The sequence below is a fragment of the Pinus tabuliformis genome, chromosome 7, assembly GCF_031772625.1.
Source record: "Pinus tabuliformis cultivar Carrire ecotype Pingquan chromosome 7, CPIR1, whole genome shotgun sequence".
Classification (NCBI taxonomy): Eukaryota; Viridiplantae; Streptophyta; class Pinopsida; order Pinales; family Pinaceae; genus Pinus; species Pinus tabuliformis.
Window position 1 is genome coordinate 1,955,433,008 of NC_142293.1, and position 24,188 is coordinate 1,955,457,195.

Sequence of the window (24,188 nt, forward strand, 5' to 3'; positions counted from 1 at the left end):
AATATAAAGTTATACCTTTCAATATTTCAAAGGGGAAATCAATATTTGATCTTTCAAAGAGCCTTTTATGATTCAGTAGGAAAGATTGAAGGATCCCACGTTTGATATTTCAAAAATCCACAATGGTTCATTTGGGAAAATCAAAAGACAAAATTTCAAAGAGCCCTAATGGTTCTTTAGGGAGAATTCAAATAAATTTCCTTTGATATTTTGAAGGTCCTAATGATCCACGTGAGGAATTGAAATATGATGTTTTGAAGAGTCCTAATGTTTCACTAGGGAAAATTGAAATATATTTTCTTTGATATCTCACTATCCTCAATTATTGATTAGGGGAAATTCAGATGATCTTTCAGGGAGACCTAATGGTTCATCACCAAGGCTCTTCAAAAGTTGTTTCCTTTGACCTTTTGAAGGGACATAATGGTTCATCATGGCAAATCAAAAGATGATCTTTTGAAGAGCCCTCATGTTTTACTGTGGAAAATCAAAATATATCATATTTAGATATTTGAAGAAGCCCTAATGGCTCATCAATGCAATTTGAAATAAATTTTCTTTTGATTTAGAGAGCGTTGATGGTTCATTCATGTAAAATAGAGGATGCATTTTCAATCTTTAGAGGAGGCCTAATGGTTATGGCGTTTAAAGGATTGATCAATCTAGTTTGATGGGTTTTCAAGTGAGTTTAGAGTGTTTTATTTGACCAATGAAGTAAATACATTGGTTCAAATAAAGAAAACTAAGAACTTCAAGAGGGTAAATTTGATGAAAGGACAAAAATATCACCCTAGTTCATATTGGAGAATCTCATCACCCTTGTTATTTTATATGGATGTGAGGTTTGGGGTTGCAATGTATATAGAGAATCATGGAGGAAGATTGAGCTCATCCAAAAGCAACTTCTAACCTACAACCTCAAGATTAAATGAAATACCCCCTACCTTATCCTCCTAATTGAAGCTTGAATTTACCGTCATTGAAAAGATGACTATTATTAGGGATCTCGTGTATAAGAGGAAGTTATAAATAATGGAAGCCAAGAGGTATCCTAAAATTGCTTCTAACTCTAGCCATAACCCCCACCTCCGACTCAAATGAGGTTGGCATAAGGATGCCCAGTCTTGGCTAGACCATTGGGGGTAAAGTATATCATCTTGAAGGATAAGGATAATATTAAAAACATTATTACTTCCAAATTTAAGGATTAGTTGTGGGATGATAAGGAGTTAAATGGAAAAAGGAAATTGAGATATTATAAAGAGGTGATCAACCCCAATCTCAAGAACCTGAATTATCTTTCTTTCTTGACCAATGCTAAGAAGAAAATGAACATTACCAAGATAAGAACTAATTCTTATGAACTTCAAAGTGAAATTGGACATTTAGTCTATTCCCAAAACACCTTGGGATGAAAGAGTTTTTCACCTTGTGAACTAAGAGGGTTGAAGATGAAAATCAATTTCTCTCGGATACCCAGTTCTTACTCATATTCGTTCTAATTTTCAAAAAGTTTGCCATACTAGCAACCTTATTGACATGTTAAGTCAACAAAACTACGATGATCGAGGAACGCTCTCCCTTTTTTTCGATCATAGAAAAAAATTCTAAATAATCACAATTAATCTCTTACATTCTTAAGGTTTGATGGATCGTATTGGTCTTAGTGGACGTTAATCATTATCATCATCATCATTGTCGCCATCATCAAGTTGATAAAAGATCAATATTTCCTTAAAAATTAGATTACTCAAATAAGTAAAAAATGAATTGTGTTAATTGTAAATGTTTTCAACGTTAAACTAGTGGTAGATTATAGTTTCTTCTCAGAGGGATAAATTTACCAAAAAATATTGTCTTATTAATGAGCATGCAAATGAGTTGAATAGTATTATCTAATTAAACAATGACAAACCAGAATAACATGTCCTAAAGTGAATTAAGATTGAAAAATCATAGAGAACTTGAAGATTCACTTTAGATAGATGAATAGTAAGGAAGTGAGAAGGTAAATATTCATTAGGAAAAGTTATAAATAAACTATTCGGGTGAGGGTGATTTTCTTCTCTTATTGTTAGCTAAATTTTTGGGTGGACAAAGTGTTAACATTATTACTATGTATACATTGATGTGAGTTATCTTTTTGGATTTTCTTCTCTTATTGTTAGCTAATTTTTTGGGTGAATAAAGTGTAAACATTATTACTATGTATACTTTGATGTGAGTTATCTTTTTGTATGTGTGATCGTTGTAGTTTATATTGTATGTGTTTACTTAACAAATTATATTGAGAATATCCTTTTTTATTGTGTTTTATGTCTCCAATATGTTAAGCATTTGCTAAATTTCCATGGTTCTAGTAGGTGTGTTAGTCACAAACTAATGCCTTTTTTAAATATGTTCATAATTCAATTATAAAATATTCTTATTTTGCTTAGTCAATAATGTCATTGTACTTTGAATGTAGCATAATTACTTGTTAGTAGAATAAGTTCCATTTTATACTACATTCCTACATTACATACTAGATGATTTTTTTAATTTTCAAAACCCAAGTTTTAGTAAATTGCCCCACAAATCAGAAGGCTTATTTAAAGAGAATAATCTTTAATTAAACACTTCTCATCACAGGTGTGTAAAAAATATGAAAAATGTTAAGGAAAATAAATAATTATTAGAATATTTGAAATTAAAAAACCTTTTATTTAAAAATATACATTTAAAATAATTTAAACATCCGATTTTTTAGATATAATATAGGAAAGAAATTTTTTAATAAAGTGAACTTAAAACCCGATAAACTCAATTTCAAATTTCTTCTATGGAGCAACTAAAAGTTCTACCTAGATTTCCTCTAATAATATGGAACGTCTTAAAAAAGGAAAAATCCCTATTAAAAAAAGTTTCATAATCAAATTTTGTATCAACTGAATAAAATATTCCATGTAGAGGAACCATTTCAAGACTCTTCCAATACTCATAAATGATGACCCAAAAATAAATAATATAATTAATGTTGACCAGGTAATTTGTTAGACTTGTAGATATCAACTAATTTTGAAGCTATATGTTTTTTAAAAAATTAAATATCTTATGTAGAATTTATATTATAGTATTGTCATGTTATTCTTGTCGATATTTCCCACCCACTTTCACATGGGGATCTCTCTTTTGAACTACCTGCTCCCATGGAAAACCTTACTAAGTTCACTTTTAATACATGATATTCAAAGTTTCAACCATAGTCATGGCTGGTTATCTTCCACTACCTTAGCATGGCTATGGCCGCTTCAAGGAGATATTATGGAGAGAGAAAATAGCTGTCACATATGGTCCTGCCACGGCCACCGTTAGCATGTTTGCAATCCATTTATTCGTACGCAGCTGGTCCCCTTTCCTATCCTCAAAGGCTTCCAGAATATCTGGGGAAATGTAGGGAGGAGCTTTGTAATCCGTTTATATGTACCCGGCTGGACCCTTTTCCAATCTCTGTACTTCTTTGTCGTCATTCACTTAGTATATGCAAAGACATGTCTGTCTCACTTACTCACGGCATGAAATGAGTATTTCTTTAATGGGAAAGTAGCGAAACTTATTATAATTTAACCTGAAATGATTAGTGTATCCATTAATTTATTTGTTTTCGTTTATTTTTATTTATTTATCTATTTTTGTCCATTTTGATGAAGACCTATATTTCTTTAGGGCGTTGTCTATATAGGTGTCAATTTTGAGGTGAAAGTTACAGATTGTTATAATTAAATAATTTTTGTTTTAATAAAATATAATAATAATGTTTGAAGCATAATTTTTCACAGTAAAAATGAAATTAATATCATCTGAAAGTGAAACACTTGAAATCCCATTACTGGGTGGAAAAAAAAAAAAAAGTAACCCTACTTTTACGATATCGCTTATTTCGGGATTGGTAAATTACAAAGTTGGTTAACCAAAAATTAATAAGTCAAAACGCCAGCTAACCTGGAAAGCAGACTCACCAATCAAATTGTTTAGAAAAACTAAATATCAGATATTCTGCAGCTACATGTCTCGGTCGACCTTTACCGTATCAAATTAATCAGGCAGTTTGAGAGTCATATCAGATTAGTAGGGCGACCCTATCCTAGTCTGGACTCAAGGTATTTAGTGGACCTAGAGGGTTTTTATTTCGATTGGATATTTTTATTTTTTGATAGCGAAATGCTTCATTGTCCATAGTTATTGCTACCAGAAACTGCCATCTATGGCCTTCTGCATCCTGCAATTCAATGCAGTGCAGTGAATAATTTAATACCACGGTAACTCCAACTGGCTATTTCTATACAAGTATGGTAGTGGTCAGCCGCGGCCTACGAATGACCAGTGCCATGCCTACAAATTTATTTAAAATGTAGCTGATGGCGAAGTTTATTTCCTAATATAGTCCGGCGCACTTCGGATTCCCAATAGTGATTTTTATAAATAAGCGAATACAGTCCAACTAACTCTGATGCAGAGAATGACCGTTGTATTCAAATACCTAAATGTCTTCATCGAACTAATATTCAAACCCAACGTGCACATGCATATCTGTACAATATAATTTGAGTCGTAGGTGAGCATGAATCCCCTTTCTAGTTCCCCATTCAACGTCGATTTCACCCAACTCCGTAGATGACCTCATCACTGTGAAAAGGTTAAGACCAGACCGTGTGATATTCTTCACATGTTTTGTTCATGGTTAGGGTTTTTCTGGCCATGGAGGATGAGGATACTGAGGCCGAGTATGTATCGAAGCAAACAGTGGCCAGGCCCTGTTTTCCACCTTGTGCATGTTACATACAATCCCTTTTTTTTTCGTTCATGGAGTCGAAGAAGATGCATGAAAAGCGAGAAGTATCAGAAGCCAGCTCGTGGTTTGGAGCAGCCTCGATACAAAAAATTGGACGTCGATGCAAGCAAAGGTGAGCATAAATACTTGGACTCTAGATTATTTTTGAGCTGCAGTGTGCATCTTTTCGCATTAGTGTTTACAGTGCAAGGAATTCAGATCAGATAGATAGGTTTAGGATTTTTTTATTTTTCTTTACAGAATTTAAATCAACTGGCCCAATTATGATTTTGGTTGCATGAAAATGAAATATTGATTTAAATGTTATTTAAAAAGTTAAAGATTATCCATCCCATTTTGTGTTCCTTCTAATGAACTCTCTTCTTGAGTCCCTCACCTATAATCTAAGCGACCCACGCTCTTCTTAGAGCATAACTCCACTGCCACAAACTCAAAACCCTAAATGACCCATATCTATGCTGAATATAGTCTGTCCTTAGGGAGAATATTACACATTAATTCTTCCTCCCTTGTAGCATAACTCCACTGCTACGCCATAAGCTGGAGAACACTAAGCGACCCATATCTAAGCTGAATATAGGGTCATAACTCTACTGCCATGCAATAAGCTCTAACACTAAGCGACCCTTATCTGAGCTGAATTTGCAGCCATCCTGATAAGAGGACGAAGGAACAGGTATAACCAGTGCTATGAAACTAAGTTTTCCATAGAACTCATCAATTAATAGAATGTAAAACCACTGAGCAAGAACCTCAAATGACCACAAACATGTAGTTACGAAAACATAGTTTATGGTGAAATGGTTCCTGGCCACAAAGATGTAGTTACAAAAACATAGTTTATGATGAAATGGTTCCTGGTACAATGCGATAGTGCCATATACGTGTAATTACAATGCTTATTAATCAAGTTTTGTGACCTAGGGTCCCTACTCGATCGTCTTTCCACCTTTTAGCAGAGGTGCCCTGATTTCAGAAGCATTCATAAAGAAATTAATGTGCTTTCCTCAATACAATACACACTAGTGCCATATAGGTGTAATTACAATGCTTATTACTCAAGTTTTGTGACCTAGGGTCCTTACTCGATCGTCTTTCCACCTGTTAGCACAGGTACCCTGATTTCAGAAGCATTCATAGTGCCATATAGGTGTAATTACAATGCTTATTACTCAAGTTTTATGACCTAGGGTCCTTACTCGATCGTCTTTCCACCTGTTAGCACAGGTACCCTGATTTCAGAAGCATTCATAAAGGAATTAATGTGCTTTCCTCAAAATAATATACATTAGTGCCATATAGGTGTAATTACAATGCTTATTAATCATGTTTTGTGACCTAGGGTCCTTACTCGATCGTTTTTCCACCTTTTAGCACAGGTACCCTGATTTCAGAAGCATTCATAAAGAAATTAATGTGCTTTCCTCAATACAATATACATTATTTATGTGAAAATCGGTAATCATTTTATAATATCTATTAAGGATGAATTTTACTATAGAATTAAGTTCCCCTAGTCCTAATAAGATAAAAGACTGTCTTTTCTTTTCCATCTAAAAGTAAAGCTTACCCATCTGGTCATTTGTCTTTATAAATGTTCTCTACTTCCTTCTTTCTTCACGCATTAACTAATTTTGTTATATATTAGTATTCTTCTCTTATCGTGACTCCATCTCATCTTTCATTTTAAAACTCCAGCTCTTCACCTATGAAGGGATTTCCTTGATTCATCTTTTCACATGACTCCATTACCATAAACTCAAAAATATTTAGTGATCAGATTGTTTATAAGCATTAAATAAGTGCAATGTATCAGTGTCATGTAAGTACAGCTGTAATATTTTTTATTTATGTGTTTGATATATATCTATATAAAGAGCTATTTTTGGGTCTAATTTATAATGATATTTTTCAATATTTTTAATTAATAATTTAGAAACAGAAATATTAAGTAAAATCAATAATCTTCATTTATATTTTTATAATTAATTTTGATTTAAAAAAAGACTATATTTAAAAGATAAAAATAATTAAAAAATTATCATATTTAATTTAAAATTATAATTTTTTATTTTTATTGGTTTAAGGCTAGAGTAGTTTGATTAAGTATAATTATAATTTTATATCATATTTGTATATTGTAAAATAGGAAGACGTGATATAGTAATTACCAAAAATTATATACATTATAGTAGTTATTTGCCACCAATAAAAGAAATTAAACCAAAATGAAAATGATAATATAAGTTTCTATAGAGCCATAATTAACCAAAAGAATTTTAAATTATCTCAAAAATAACTAGATTATTATTTTTATGCTTACCCAAAGGAAATATGAAATTAAAACATTATTAAAGATTACAATACTCTAGCATGATGGATTAATCTTCCTTTTCATTTGAGGGAGGAAATTATAAGCCTACAATTCTCTTTGCTAGGGGAATGACCTTATTATCCAACTTCTTAACCTAAAGTTATAGTGTTCATACGATGTATGATCCATGATTTTCTTCATTGTATTGCACAAACATTTCCTTAAGATAGTCTTGATTTTCCACATTGATAATATTGCTATATTTTGTGATACTCCATCAAACTAGGACCTAATGCCACATGTCTTAATACATATCATCATAATCAATAAAATTTCCCTATACACAATATTAAAACAAAATTAGATAAACTTTTATTTTAAATTTTATATCAAAATATTAAATTTATAATAAAATTGAAAATTATAAAATATTTTTAAACTTCATTTTATTATTATTTTAATAAATATATAGTCATTATCATCATATATAAATATTATAAATTAAAATTTACATAAATATTATTAAATTAATTTTTAGATTAAATTTTTTATTAAATAAAAATAATTAATATATTATATATATTTAAATAATTAATATATTATATATATTTATTATATAATGAAAATTTCATTGTTATATATAGAAAATTTCATTGTCATATATATTCTTTTATCATTTTTTAAATAATTTTATGTTTAAGTTATTTGAGTACCAATAAATATATTTTTATTTTTGTATAAAATACTATTTTTACATAATTTAATTGAAATGTTATATAAATATATTTTTATTTTCATATCAAATATTATTTTTACATAATTTAATTGAAATATTATAAAGATATTTTGAATGGTTAAATTTATTTTTATATTAAAAATAATAATTTTATTCTATTTAAAATTACAATTTCAACAAAAATTGCTTTATATAATTTAATAAGAAAACATTAAAATCTTAAAAAATTTAAAATTATTGAATTTAAGCTGTTGTGATCCATATGAAGTTGAGAAGCTTCTTCGGCGAAAATCACATAGAGATACTTTCGTCCACGCGTTTCGAACCAACTAGTGTGGTTCATGACAAGTTGGTTCCAAACCGTAGACAAAAGTATCTCTATGCAATTTCACCCAAGAATCTTCTCAAAATTAAAATTCTTATTAAAAATTATTAGAAAATCCATATTACAAAAGTAAACATCGCATTCCAATAGTTCTTATTAACTATAGATATAACCAAATCCTCTAATAACTCATATTAAACCTTATTAACCCTCACTCACTAACTAACTAACTAACTATGTATATATATATATATATATATATATATGTATGTATGTATATATATATATATATATATATATATATATATATATATATGTATATATATATGTATATATAAATATATATAAATATATATAAAATTACAAAAGTAAACATCACATTCCAATAGCTCTTATTAAGTCTTATTAACACTATGTATATTGTTATCAATAAATATAAATATATATGATGATGATGATGATTAACATCCACTAAGACTAATGTGGTCTATCAAACCTTAGGAAGAAAAAAAAATTAATTGTAATTTTTTAGAACCTTATTTCTGTGCTTAAAAAGAAGGGAAAAAAGTGCACCAAGATCACTATAGTTGGGTTGACTTAACAAGTGAAGAAGATTAGAAGTGTGATATATGTCATACAAATGAAAGAAGATGTGAGTAAGGGTTGGACAATCTAAAAGAAAGTGCTTTTCATCTTTCACCCCCTTAGTATTGTAAAGCTAGCAAATTCTATCATCCCAAGGAATATTGGGAGTAAACCACCACACGGTTTCACTTCGAAGCTCATGAGAATTAGTTCTAATCTTATCGATGTTCATCTTTTTCTTCGAGCTTGTTAAAACAGTGAGATAATTTTGGTTCTCAAGGGGGGGTTGATCACTTCCTTATAATATCCTAGCTTCCTTTTACCCTCCATCTCCTTATTATCCCATAGCTTATCCTTAAATTTGGAGGTGATAGTATCTTTGACACTATGCTTGCTTCCCAGGATGATCTCCTCATTTATCTCGAAATAGTTGAGCCAAGACTAGGCATCCTTACGTCAGCCACGGTTGAGGTGAAGGTGGGGGTTTTGACTAAACTTAGAAGTAATTTTAGGAAGCCTCTCGAACTACATGTTGTAAAGATTCTTCTTATACATTAGATAGTTAAACGTAGCCCTAGTTTCAATAGGGGAGAGGCCAACTTTAATGAGGAGGACAGGATATGGGGTATTTCCCTTGATCTTGAGATTATAGGTTATGAATTTCTTTTGAATCATCTCAATATTTCTTAATGAATCTTTGGATATACTACAACCCCAGACTTCACAATCGTATAGACCATGGGGGTGACGAGGGTCTCAAAGAGGAACCTTTTCTTACTCCAAATACAAAGATCAGTAATCTTGCAATGGCTTTCAAGCTCATAATAATTTTTTCAGCCTCCAATAATCCCTTTCTTAATGTTGTAATTCTAATTGAGTTATAAGGAATCTCAATACCCAAATATTTATAAGAAGAGACCTGATCCAAGCAATTGTTATCATAGACGAAATTTCCATGGGTGATATTTTTGGATTTAATTATCATGATTTTAGTCTTGTTGGTATTAACTGTCATACCCATCTTGGAGCAATAGTCATGAAGAGTCTTAAGTTGCTTGTCCAAGTCCTCATGGCTTCTAGCAAGAAGAATGATATCATCGGTGTAGAGGAGAAGAGTAATGATAATACCAGCAAGCTCGGTCCCCTTGCACCCCGTGATTTCCAAACACTCCTCTAGCTTATTGATGTAAATACCAAAAAGGGTAGGGGAAAGGGGACACCCTTGCTTAACCCTGATATTGCATTTAATATCTTTAGACCACCCTTTGTTGGTCTTAAGCTTGGCAACAACCGTCTCATAGAGGTGAATCCAAAAGCTTTTCTAAAGTCCACAAAGAAACAAAACATATGAGTTTTACTATTGCAACATTCCTCATCAATGACCCTAGGAGTGACAAGATGGTAGATACTGGAGTGGCATCTATTTCTTTAATTTTAAAATAAAGGATCATTTTTTCATATAAATGTTTACTAAAATTTTAAGAAAATTATTAGTTTTAAAAATATTAAAAGAGAATTTGTTTTGCTTAAAAATATTAAAATAAATGTCCTAAACGTAGCTCAATTGGTCATCAAATTAATCTAAATCAGTGAAAACTTAGAGATCCAAGGTTTAAATCCCCTATTTAATTTACAAAGATAATAACAAGTAATAAAATACCAAAAATATATTAATAATTAAATATCAAATTTTAAAAGATAATAAAAATATTCAAAACTACTGGATTAAAAACTTAAAACTAAATAACTTTATTCTTATTCCTCTTATTCTTCCCTTTATAAAATATTCAACGAAATAGAGGTTTTTTTTTTAAGCTTTAAATAAAAAACTTAATTTTTTTAAGTGTGGAGACAAAATTATTCCATCAAATTACGAAATGATAATGACTAATCATATTTTATCTAATTTGTATGAAATTTTAAGAAAATTTTGACTAAAATTAACCTAATTTATCTAATTTGTATGAAATTTGAAGAAAATTTTGACTAAAATTAACCTAATTTTAAAGTTATTACTGGACTTTAACGTTTAATTACTTTTAAATTTATTATAAAGAAATATCAAAATGAAAAGTTCTAAAGCTAGCCCGACTTCAAGCATTATTCGACTTCAATATTTAATTATTCTAAATTTATTTGAAAAAAATCAAAATGATTAAGTCAATTCCTTTTATTATTTAGTTGATATTAAGAAAATTTTGATATAATTCTTATAAATATAACGCATGAAAAAGTATAGAGATTAAAAAGCTCCATTCGAGAGAATCACATCAAAATTTAGATGAAGGTAAAGTAGTTTCAGAAGCTATCTTTTATTTTTAAATATTTAATTATTTTTAAATGTATTGATAAAAAAATCTTTAAAACAATGAAATGTTTACTTGATTGAATATTTTTTTTTAAATGAGAAGTTTAAAAATAATTTATGAACTAAAAGATAAAAAAAATTATTTTCAAAGGGTTATAAGATCTAACTTAATTTTATTTAATGGTGGATCATTTAATTAGTCTTAATTTTATTATAAGATCTAACTTAATTTTATTTAATGGTGGATCATTTAATTAGTCTTAATTTTATTATAGATGAATGTTAAAATGATACAATATAATTGGTTTTAATGTTTTTTTTTTTTTTTAATTAGAAATAATATATGGAAGAGATTAAGAGAACAAAAATATTGTTTTAAGTTGAGAGTTTTATTAACAATATTTTACTATAATTGAGTATTGGTGAGAATAAATTAATTGTAATATAGGTGTTAAGTAGGGTTTTTCTTTAGTGTTTATTTTTTTTTAAATTTATATTGATAAGTTAAAAATAGGTTGGGAGAAGAAGGTTGTGTTGGTGCTATTTTGGTTAGAATAGTCATCTCTGTAGATCAATTTTTATTTTAGATTTTGCATGCACTAAAAATAACGTAATCCATTGAGGTGCAAACATTTCCCAATTTCTGAATTTAAAAATAGTTAAAACCAACCCCTCTTATTGCATGAGAGATCCTAAGTTACAATATATTTACACCAATGTGGGTATACTTGTTCCATGTCAGTGATTGAATAATAAATATTCATCCTCATCATCATCAAATTCCATATGAAAATCCCACGATGAGCATAGAATCAAATATCCATTTCCCTAATATTAAGCTATAGAAAGTGCCTCTAAGTGCAATCACCTTTCTTCAAAATTAGTACATTGGTAAGACAAAGGTTGTGGTCACCAAATCCAAAGCACTCACTTGCTTTATATTTGCATAAGACAATAACAAGTTAGTGGAAGTTAATTTAAACAAGTATCTTGGAGTTTATCTACATCATAAACTCAACTAAAACACATTGACAAAACATCAATAGTGATGGCGGTTATCATTTTCTAAGATCAAATTTGGTTTATTGGACTTTAATAAAGGTAATGGAATACTTGGATTTCTTGAAATTTTATTTCCATATATTCAAGCAATATCAAGAGAAGTTTCCATGATCACTATAATTTTGATTAGTTAGGAGGTTAGGAATGTTCCTACTATAACAAATCATTTACATTTGAGATCTAATTTGGGTATACTTCAAACATTTCAATAAAAAATATTTTTCATTTTCAACTCTTTTAGTGTCACAAAGATAAAAGATTATTTCATTTTACATCATTTTAGGATTATCCAATGCCTAATTTCACTATAAAGGTCATAATAATTATGAAATTTCTTTTTAGTATCTTAATTTTCTATTTCTCTCTAATTCTTTATTGCACCAAAATTTTTCCTTAGCTTATGTGCTAATATTTTTAATATCATTTTTTATCTTGCAAAATAATCTTACTTTAAATCTCAAGGATGTAACCAAGGAATGATATCTTTATGTCATCATTGTTTAAATATTGGTATGCAATATATTGCTTTTAATTTTAAAATTATATGGTCTATAATTCTTTGTTTATTTAGAAATACTACATCCACAAACTTCACACGAGTGAAAATCATATATTGATATTTATTTTAATCTATTGATATTTAAAACAAAATTCTATTATCATATCTCCTTTAATTTTAAATTTTTTATTTAAAAAAAATACATATTCTTAATCACTATATAACTTCAAAGTATATTTAATATAAATTAATATAATTCTCAATAATATAGTTTCATTATAATCAATAAATCTACTTATAATTTAAAAATATATATATAAAAAACAATTTCTATTAATATTTCTTATAAAAATATTTTTTTAATGGAACAATAAAGTAAAACATCTAATAGATCTTACATCTTCTTCCCGTTTAGAATTCTAATAAACATTCATAGGTGTGATTTTGCACTCTTATAAAAAAATTCATAACCGTAATTTTGCATTTGAAAGCAGCATTATCTCACCATTCTCATTCTCTTATATCAACTTTTTTTTATTTCTTTGATGACTCCATTTCCACAAGCGGAATAGGTCACTAGTATGGGTACCTATCACAATATTTCACAATATTGTACTAAACCTAACTCTTCTCTTCACCTGGAACCTCCTTACACATTTAAATGGTCAAAAGTATACAACCTTATGATGATATCTAGTTGTATAAATCGTTTTAAAATGAAATCTAATATATTTAAGATATTTAATAAATTTTTTTATCTTTATATTTTCAAAAAAAATTAATTAAATAATAAAAATTATTTATATATATATTTAGTATAGAATAAATGGTAATAGAGTGTAATGTTAAGACATTTTGTGATGTAAAAGTTATTAATTCTAAATTTAATAGATACAAATTTAATCATGTTAAGAATTAATATAGTTTAAATAATTTAATGATTTTAACAATTTAAATACTCTTAGTGTGATCTAAACATTCTAATAATTTTAAAAATTTAAATACTTTTCCCTTAAATCATAAACAAAATAATTCACACAACTTAATAAAATATATATATATATATATATAACACTATATATAATTTATATAAAAATATATTTAATATACAATTTTTTATTAAGCAACTCTACAAACTATATAAGCTATTAAAATTTTAAAATTAAATGGAATGATTCTATCTTATTTCTTCATGCTTAAAATAATTTATCATATGTCCACGACTTCTCCTAAAATCAATCAATCATAAAATCGTATTTTTGTATGCACGATGAAATCTTAATCAAAACTAACCAAGTCAATTGTATATATATATAGATATAGATATTAATTATTTATTTTACAATATTATACGTATAATATTTTATTCAAATTTTAGTTATTTTGTTAAAAAAAATACTCTTATAGATATTAAAAAACAAAAAAAACATTCATTCATACATCATTTTTATATATAAGTTTTTAAAATTATTTATTATATATACTGTGGTTATGTGAGTGGGTTAGGTGTAATGATAGGATAGAAATATAACATTTTGATATATATTGTTGTAATAGTATCATGTTTAAATTTTTTTTGACTAAATATTTAAATATATAAATTTCGATTTAAGAGATGACAAAAAGATATTATTATTAATTTTTATTATGATTATAGTTATTTAATTTTTTATTATTAAATTTATCAAGGAATTCAATTATTGATTAAATTTTTTTGGATAAATTATAAATGAAAATGATATATGACAACAATTATGTGGAGAAATTTCTTTCATATAAATATTTTGGAGTCAATGTCCATGACAAGTTCAATTGGAATTATGGTATTGGAGAAGGATTAATGAAGTATGGAAAAGTTAATGGGATCGAAAACAATTATAAGTAAATCGATCTTTTGATATGAAATTTAAGGGAAAAATCTTTTTTTTTTGAGTTTTGTTATTTCTATTTTTTTATATAGATGTGAAGTTTGGAGTTACAATATCCCCAAAGAGTAGGAGGGGAAGATAGAGCAAATTCAATAGCAATATATAACCTAAAACCTCAATATTAAAGAAAATACTCCCTATTCTATCCTCCTCCTGATTCAAGCCAGGCCCTATTAAAAACATGGTTAGGATATCTTATGTATAAGAGGAGGTAGAACAACATCAAAACAAAAAGCTTAGATAAAATTAAGTCAGATGTATGTCCATTCTTGGTTAGACCATTGGGTGATAACTAAGGAGATCATTTTGTAGAATAAAGATAATATTAAAAATTTAATTACTTAAAATTTAAAGAGAAGTGATTGGGGTGATAAAGAGTTAAGGAAAAATTAAACTAAAATATTATAAGTAGATGATCCGCCCCAATCTCTAAAATAAAAAGTGTTTCTCTATCTTGACTAGTGCTCAAAAAATATTGCTAAAATAAAAAGAAATTCTATTGAGCTTCACAGTGAAACTTGGTGTTGGACAATTCCCAAAACACTATGGCATGAAAGAGATTATCCCCCTTTATGGAACTAAGAGGATTGAAGTTGAAAAACATTTTTTCTTAGATTGTCAATGTCATACTCACATTCCGTTTAATTTTTAAAATATTTGTGACACTACCCACCTTCTTCACCCTTTAAGCCAACAAAAATATGGTGATCTTAGAACTTTTCTTTTAATACTTTTTAAGCATATAAACAAAATGCTAAAATATTCAAAGCAATCTTTTACCTTCTTAAAATCACATAAATCATATCAATTTTAATTGGGGTTAATCATTACTATCTTCTTTTTTGTTTTTTTGTTTTGGTGTGATTCACAAACACCTTGGTCATTGGGTGGCCACTATGTCCTATCTAAGCTGACAACCCCCACGGGCAATAACTAGGCCTAACCCTTAACCCTGTGACCTCCCAATCCGCGAGATACTGATTTGACCAGTTGAACTAACCCTTGGGGCTAGAGTTAATCATTATTATCATTATTAAAATCTTATTATTATAAAAAAATTATAAATAAATAAAAAAGAACAAAATTTTAAAGAAATCATTTACTTATTTAAATAGATAAATAAATAATCAATTTTAATGATAAATTTATTTTATAATAAATAGTTCCTTTTAGTTTTGCCTAGTCAGTGGTTTATTAAATTTTACTATTTGAGGAACTAATAAAAATGTTATCACTTGCCATTTTATCAATAATAACTAAAAGGCAAAAAAATTCCTAATTTATTTAAGACTTTTTTAATAAAATATTAAACCTAAAATATTACCCAAAAAAAAGAGTTGTTTTTAGTGAGATTTTTTGGACTTTCCGGTACCCTATTTATGTTATAAAATTTTAGGTGAATTCTTAATTTATGTTATTTAAACTAGTTTTTTATTGTATATATGGATTAAGCACCTTGAAAATCTTTTAGGGCACTCCTATTGTGCAGGGTTACCCATCAAACTTGTGACTTCAATAAATTCCTGCCAGATTTTAGAGAAATTAAACCAGAAAAAATTCATAGAAAAATTTCCAAAAATTCATACTAAAAACAGCTCTCGGAAAAAAAAAAACTATTTTAGGCATAAAATATACCTTTCCCTAGTTCAACTCAAGACCTTAGCAGTGCAAGATCATATCAATCGGAACTTGAGTTCACGAGTCTCGTTGGGAGAATAATTGACTTTAAAATTTGATAATATTTTAAATTTACAAAACCTCGTTGTCTCTCTATCCTCACAGCTTTCAAAAATATAAAAAAAGAGAAAATCTATTCGGGACTAGTTTCACCATAATGCAAACTACCTAATCCGATTCCGTAATGTCAAATAGTTCATAAATAGTAATAAAATAACAATGAAGTAGACAGTTGTTTATTCATACGTTCAATTACTGACATTAAAAATCATTCATACCTTAAATATAGACACAGCACATTCACTATAATGTCAGCAGTTTTGACAAGCTAACAATTAAAAATTTACTCGGGAGGCGTTCATAACTACCTAACCACAGTCCGTAATGTCACATGGGTTGTAAATACTAAATATAATGCAGTACAGAGTTTTTTTTTTTTACCAGTCTGTCCAATTACCTGTCCACACTAAAGGTAGTCAGTATAGAATTAAACCTCATACGACCAGTTATATTATTGCTGCGTGGAGTGGTTTGATAAAAGAATTATTGTCCACATATTGATTTTCATTTACGTGATACGTCTTGTTGTGCTTTTGTCGTCACGTTTTTTTGTTCGTTGAGAAATAGAGGGGGGGAGGAGGACGAAGAAGAGAGGTTGAAACGTGGCCGGTGGTGGTCGGAGGATTATAATTTATAAATGATTTTGGTGGACCAATGTGAATTGAGATGGTTAGATAGATTGACCACTGCAACGTGAATCATGGTGTTCGTTAGACGGCACGCACATGGTAGCTACCTTTCCACGTTCCATTCCGTCCATGCATTCCTTTCCCAAGGATGTGGTGAAGAAAACCTATTGCTGACGTAAGCAAGTGTTTAGTACCCACATCACGGCCAGAGCCTCTCAAATTTGGCGCCGGGGCTAACCTGAACGGTAGTTGAGGTACCCATTGTTAGAACGGCAGCTAACTGTGTGCCAACGCCTCTTCCTCCACCATTTCTATCGCATGGTCTTTGCTATCGGTCTCTAATTTGCGTTGATTAATGGCAGATCGGGTTAATAAAACAATTATTTCAGGGATTTTCTAGCTACCGAAGATTTGCTGAAGTATTTTCATTGATTATGTGGTCACTAGATCTCGTACTGAGTGCATTGAGCATTTCGCCTTCGGTGTTCGTGTATAAATATCTCTGTTGGCCACCTGTCTAGCGCAAGCAGAAGCAGACTCGAGTTCATGAGGATAGCTAGCCAGCCAGCTAGATAGATATCCTCAATTTCGTTTCTGACTTGTGCAGATCGATACATGCTCTGATCATACTTGGTCTAAATTCTTCATTACTGTAAGGTTCTTGTTTGTTTTTTTTTCCTTTTTTTTTTCTCACTGTGAAGGTAAGCCTGCATCATGGTGAGAACTCCTTGCTGCGCAAAGCGAGAAGAGCTTAATCGAGGGGCCTGGACTGCAGAGGAGGATACCAGACTTACCCAGTATGTCCAGACTCATGGGGAATGTGGATGGAGGTCTCTTCCTAAGAAAGCAGGTATAGTGTTGCTTGCCATTTTTTCAACTGCTACCTATCTAGAATTCAGCATTGATTTTATGAACTTTGGAATAATGATGAAACCATAACTAAGTTTGGAACTGATATATTTAGCTAAATCGCCACGATGGCTTTTTGCAGGTCTGAATCGTTGTGGGAAAAGCTGCAGATTGCGCTGGCTAAATTATCTTCGCCCAGACATTAAGCGGGGCAACATTGCTCCTGATGAGGAAGAACTCATAATCAGAATGCATCGCCTCCTTGGCAATCGGTAAGAGAAACTATCCGTCTTTCTTATTATTTCATCCTTTTAAATTTAAAATAGTGTTGTCTAATTATTATAAGTTGCCGAGTTTTTTATTAGAATCTAGCTAAAGGAATTTTAGTCAAATCTTCATTGTTGTTGTTTAGCACTGTGAAAAATCCTGGGACACTCATTGTAAATAGTTCACAACTCTTTTTTAACTTTGCTTTATTGTCAACTTTGCCCCTGAAGCACTTTGATGATGGAGAGTTCACAACTCCTTTTCAACTTTGCTTTATTGTCAACTTTGCTATGTCAGTCTGTGGCCTGTTGAATGGTCTGTTGAATAGTGTACAGTGCATGTGAACTCAACTCACATTACAGTCATCAACTAATTTGAATCAGCAGATTGTGGTGTGTTCAATTCATGTGTTTTGGCAGATTTAGTAATGAGCCTTAGCTATCTTCTCATCAATTCAGATCCAAATCTTGCCCAAGCGGCTAAACCAACTTGTAATGTAATGTGTTGATATACCTACTGTGTAGACTTATACTGCCCCAGCCTGTGACTTTCAGAGTCATGTGTTCACTACTTTAGTTTTAAACTTTGCTACTGTCTCACAAATCAGGTCCTCCTATCCATTCAGCAAAAAAATAAAAAATGGATGTTCAGATTACTATTCAGTATTATTTGATAGTAGAACTAATTCTTTTATTTGGGTTGACTGGCAGATGGTCACTTATTGCTGGAAGGTTGCCTGGGAGAACAGACAATGAAATAAAGAACTACTGGAATACTCATTTGAGCAAGAAGCTTACAATGAGTAGCCAAAATCCTAAATTTCCAATGCCGGCACCTGCTGATCCAGAGCAGACTGCATCATCTGCGTCCAGTGAAGAAGATGTAGTGAGGTCAGCTGATTACAGAGTGATTCATCACTCTGGAATGAGATTAGCTCCTGCTAAAATCGGGGGTACTAGTATTTCAGCAGGAGTGCCTGCACCGGTTTCCTCTGACGAAGTCATCAACATGAAATCATGGAAGCAACTTCTAGAAGACTCGTTGATGAGCGATTTTGATGACTCAGAGGATGATAATTCGTTAATGGGGATTGAGCTGAGCGACGATGTTCTTGGATCAGAAGCCCCATTAATGGAGATTCAGACTAATGTCTCGTCTTCGACCTCCGGACCTAATGAACCAGTAAGCTCTCATGGGCATTTGCTAGCCGATGCCACTTCTAATCAGAGGTCATCTGAATCAAATGTTTTGTATTCTCAGGATTCTAATGTTCTGTCATTGCCTCCAACTGACAATACTCTGGATTTTAGGATCCAGGATTTCTCCTTTGAAAGTCTGCTCCTGCCTTCTGTTTATAATTTCGATGAGATCTGTCCAGTTCAGAGCCAGATTAATAGCATTGATCATGTCAGCTGCTTTGCAGTGGCTGCTGAACAGGCGATGACAGACATCTACAACAATACCTTGGAGCCAGATTGGCTGACACCTGTAGAATACGAAAAACAGTCGACCCAGTCCGATCAGATGAATTTGTTGGGCAATTTTTTTCTTTCAGAAGAAAACTGGGAGGAAGAAGTACCGACTAGCTTGAGCAAAATACAAGAGGAAGAATACAGAGACATTCTTGTAGATATATCTAATAAGTAGATAGTAATTATAACCTCAGCTTGGTGTTTTAGCAGTTCATAGTTTGTAAAAATTGTAATGTATTGTATTAAGTTTATGATTGTTATCATAACGCTTCAGTTCAAACCCAATAATCCTGAAGCGTCTCAGAGCATATTAATTGCCTTGATTAATGGCCAAACTTTTTAGCATGTACATTGGAAATGAGGCCACATTGTTGGAATGCCCATTGTCCTGGTTTTCATGGCTGGATGGATAGATTTTATTGACTTTTCATTTGGATGGGTCTGCCACTTTTCTATTCAAAAAAGTCATACAAAGGACTCCACTGTAATGGGAAATCTTAACTTTTTTAAAACCATTGGAAAGTTGCTACTTGCACAATTTTAGAAATAGTTGCATGGAAAATTGTTCTTTGTACGATATTATAAAAATCGGTCCACGCAGAGCATTTCAAAAAATACTTGTAAAAATGGCCACACGATTTTTTTAGAGCATTTCTCGGAGAGTATGTTTGATAAAATCCCAACAAAAGATTTGATGGAATAAAGCATATGAATAATTGGAGCTAGAGCATGGGGGAGAGCAGAAGAAGACCACAATGCAAATCTGTATGGAAATATGTTCCACGTTATTTCCCTCAACTAATGCCTACCCTCTTGGTATGGTACGAAAAATTGTCCATGCTTCTAATATCTACGGAAACCCAAGAAAGATAATAAAGAATTTCCAATGTACAAACAAGGAGGAGCATTTTTGAAGTCCAACATAGCGAAACATGTAGATATGGAAGCGAATCTTACGAACACTGCAGAGTTGACATATAAATGTTTTATCTTTGGAATTGTATTGTTTTAATTTTATAAAATATTAATATTTTTTCCAAAATAAAGTAAAAAGTTGTGTAAATTAAGTTTTTGAATATAATTAAAATCTGATACATGTTTTTATTTTATAATAACATATATATTTTTTAATAGATTATCATTTTCTTAAATATATATTAAATTAATTATAAATCTAGTTTAATGTTTTTCCAAAATAAGGTTTTGGTCAATATCCATGAACTTAAGTAGCATGGATAAGAGTAAGAATAAAAACCTTTTTACAACTTAAAGTCAGGTCAAAAACTAATTCCCTTTTACACGGTGATCATCACATTGTCAATCTCATTGCAATTTGTGTGTTGAGTTATTTTCTAGCATTTGGGTTGACTTGCGTTGAGTTATTTTCCAGCATTTTTCACAGGTAATTATTATTTTGTCAATTTCAATGTAACTTGCAAGTTGAGTTATTTTTTAGAGTTTCACAGTGAGTTTTATCCCTATGTCAATTTGGTGTTACATTGAACTCTTTTTTATCATTATTTTATTTTTTTTCAAAATTATAAACTAAAATTAAAAAAAACAAAAATTATAAATCACTCTAAAAACTAAAATCTAAAAAAAACTTAGGGTAATTAACAAATTAACCTAATAAAAAAATTAAATAATATTTCAAAAAATATGGAAAATTTTATTTTTCATAAATATAAAAAATAATATATATTATTTTAATAGATTAATTTTATTTTAAAATAAATATAAATAATTAAAATTAATGATTAAAAAATATAAGCATAAAATATTTTAATAAAAACTTAATGTTATAAAATTTCTTAATTTCAATGAGCTTTATTATAAATTTTGAAAAATATTGACTATCCTCCCTAACATTAATTTTAATGAATTGTATTAATTTTTTTCACTCAAAAAATTCATTTTTTTTTTTTAATAATTTCAAAATTATTGTGGAATAGGATAAGATATTCACCCATTCTTCTTATGAGTATGGTGGAATCTAATATCTTATCCAAAATGTACTTCATCATTATTGAGTCAAAATAATATTTCTTTAGTCCATAGGGGATAGAATAGTTAATGAATAAGTTCACTATTAAGGCATTTATTGTGTAATTGTCACTTCAGTACTTTATAGATGGCCCACTAACATAACCCTCAACTAGAGGTTATAGTGGTGGTAGTCGAAATCAACCCATATCGTGCATGTACAAAATTAGCCTAGATATTGATGCCTCTAAACACAATAAAAAGATAAACTTTTTCTAAATAACATAGATATGAAATCCAAATGCATAGCAAACAATCAATTAAACTATTATTCTCTCAATGATACTTTTATTTTACCTTGATAAAAAAGGAATACTATGGGATACATCTCCCCTATCTAACCTTACAAGATGTTTTTAGGAAATATATTAAACATCAAATTCATATAAAATGCTTCAAAAAAAAATTAGGGATATTCTATAAATAACATTCAAGATTTGAAGTGGGAAGTGCATATATTTCTTAGCATATGATGTCCTTGTTTATGTCACATTTATTATTTATCCTCTTCAAATTAAACAAATTGAGTTGCGAAATTTGAATTCATTTTCAAATAAGCCTTGGGTTGTCTAAAATGGTCTTTTCTCCCCTTGATAATATTAATGGTGTCATGTAAATCACTAAAAAACAATATACAAATTTTATCATAAAGAAGGAAATATCTATTAATAATATGAAAACTTTCTACTACATGACATTTTAAAGTATTTCGTAAAGAAAACTCCACTTTAATTTGTAATTCTGAGTTTAAATATAAAAATATTTTGAAAAATCATGTATAACATTGTTATTAAACATGTTTTCAAAACTCTATCTCCATTTTATTCATAATCAAAGCTATTCCTAAAATATCTTCACTTATGAGCCTTGAGTGTGTAATCATAATTTTGTTGATTTCTCTAATGGGATAAAGGTTTTGGTGTCTTATCTATGCCATGTTTATTAAAATTCACATATATTATTGAAATTATTGAATTTTTTTAGAACCCATTATTATAGTAATTACAAGGTTCACTTACCATAAATCTATAAGGTTTTTCAAGAATAAACCATGGAAAACTGACATTTTCTTTAAATATAAAATAATGAATTATATTAATATATCAAATGAATGCCTCTATTAAATACTCTAGGCCGCAAAATAGATAACTACCCACTAATAACTTCCTCAATTCCTAACTAGGTCTTATGCCTCTGAAAATAGTCGTAAGACAATAATGACTAATATATATAAATTAGGTATAAACAAAGAAAAAGGAAATTAAATCTTCCCTTTAACTATTAACATAAATACATATTGCAACACATTTTATAAATTTAAAAAATTTAATTATATCTTGAAGTGGCCTATAATATTTGTTACTTATTTCTATATTTTCCAATTATCTCAATTAAAAGTTTAGTGTTAAGTGTAAGTATCATTTAGCCTTTTTTTTTTTTTTAATCTCCAATGAACGTAGATGGAACTAAAAAGGAAAATTTTAGGGGATAAATTTTGTAGATGGGTTAAATTTCCATGTTTTTTCCCAAAAAAAATTGTTAATTTCTATTTTTTCTAGAAATAAATTACCGAAATTTTTTGTAAAATAAATCACCCAAAATTTATAAAACTAAATGATTTAACTTTAAAACTCCCTAAATGTTTTTAACAAAATATATAAAATCACCAAAAAAATTAAATATTTTTACAAAAATATCACTCAACATTTTACCATTTATATACTAAAAATAATAAAATTTACTAAAATCTTTGTACTTTTAAATTTTTTAAAATTTCCCTTTCAAACCTAATCTTTATGATATAAAATTTCTTCTTCGCATCACTGACAGGTGAAGTCATTGTTTCTTGAAATCCACCCTGACGGGCCTTTTCAGTGCACCTTGCTCACCTTCCACATCAGTTCGCTTTGCTATTTTCGGTGGGCACTTTTCTTTTGTCTCGTTTTTATGTCTCGTGAACGAACCACAACACAATGCGTGACACATTATCATTAAAAGTTTAAATACATATCACGTGAGTGTTAAAGGAGTCCATGCCCGCATGTGTGAAACAGTTTAGTTTGTCGTAGTCTAGCCGCGTAATCATTTTGTCTAGAAAATTGTGAAAATTTTATTAAGAATTAAAAAAAATTGTAGAAAATTTTGGTTATAGATTTTACTTGCTTAAATTTATTGTGAATTTATCAAAATTAGATTTTTTTGTTTTTTTTTTTTTTATCTAAATTCGCAGAAACATTTAACCGTTTAAACACAATTATAACCTCAATAAACATAAACAACATCAACATCGTTTAGTTTTCTGAATGGTAAACGTGATCCCCATCTGATGGCAAACGTGATCCCTATTTGATGATAAAAATTTCACTATGCGCTAAATAAGGGATTGATAAATGGTATGAAGCCCAAACTTATTTGGATATCACACGTATTATATAATGGCAATATACTCAATCTTTTGGCCACTAAAACTCAAAATCAAAATCTGCGTTGCTGAATTGTTTGTCAACGATAATGGGACGATTGTGATGAAAAAAGAAACATGAGGAAAGCCTATTATTTGGTAAGAGGGTTGGGTAGTGAACGTACTAAGTTTTAAAAAGTGA

At 29.5% G+C, this 24,188-nt stretch overlaps 1 protein-coding gene across 4 annotated transcripts; it reads left to right on the forward strand.

Annotated features, from left to right (window-relative positions):
* The first annotated feature begins 4,629 nt into the window (after positions 1-4,629).
* Positions 4,630-20,057, forward strand: LOC149256281 (uncharacterized). Of its 4 annotated transcripts, none has more exons than XM_089460716.1 (4): positions 4,630-4,943; positions 17,730-17,804; positions 17,946-18,075; positions 18,781-20,057. In XM_089460716.1, exons 1-4 carry the CDS (start codon positions 4,706-4,708, stop codon positions 19,715-19,717), a joined length of 1,380 nt encoding a protein of 459 aa, XP_089316842.1. In that variant the 5' UTR covers positions 4,630-4,705; the 3' UTR covers positions 19,718-20,057. The 4 variants fall into 4 exon arrangements, with proteins under 4 accessions (XP_089316842.1, XP_089316845.1, XP_089316844.1 ...); XM_089460719.1 differs by having other exon boundaries at positions 4,634-4,943; positions 17,656-17,804; XM_089460718.1 differs by having other exon boundaries at positions 4,635-4,943; positions 17,402-17,804.
* Positions 20,058-24,188: the final 4,131 nt, after the last annotated feature.

Coding starts and splice junctions, on each gene's coding strand:
- LOC149256281 (XM_089460716.1), top strand. CDS start 4,706: ATGTTTTGTTCATGGTTAGGGTTTTTCTGGCCATGGAGGATGAGGATA. Junction 17,805..17,945: donor GTCTCTTCCTAAGAAAGCAG/GTATAGTGTTGC, acceptor GGCTTTTTGCAG/GTCTGAATCGTTGTGGGAAA. Junction 18,076..18,780: donor CATCGCCTCCTTGGCAATCG/GTAAGAGAAACT, acceptor GTTGACTGGCAG/ATGGTCACTTATTGCTGGAA.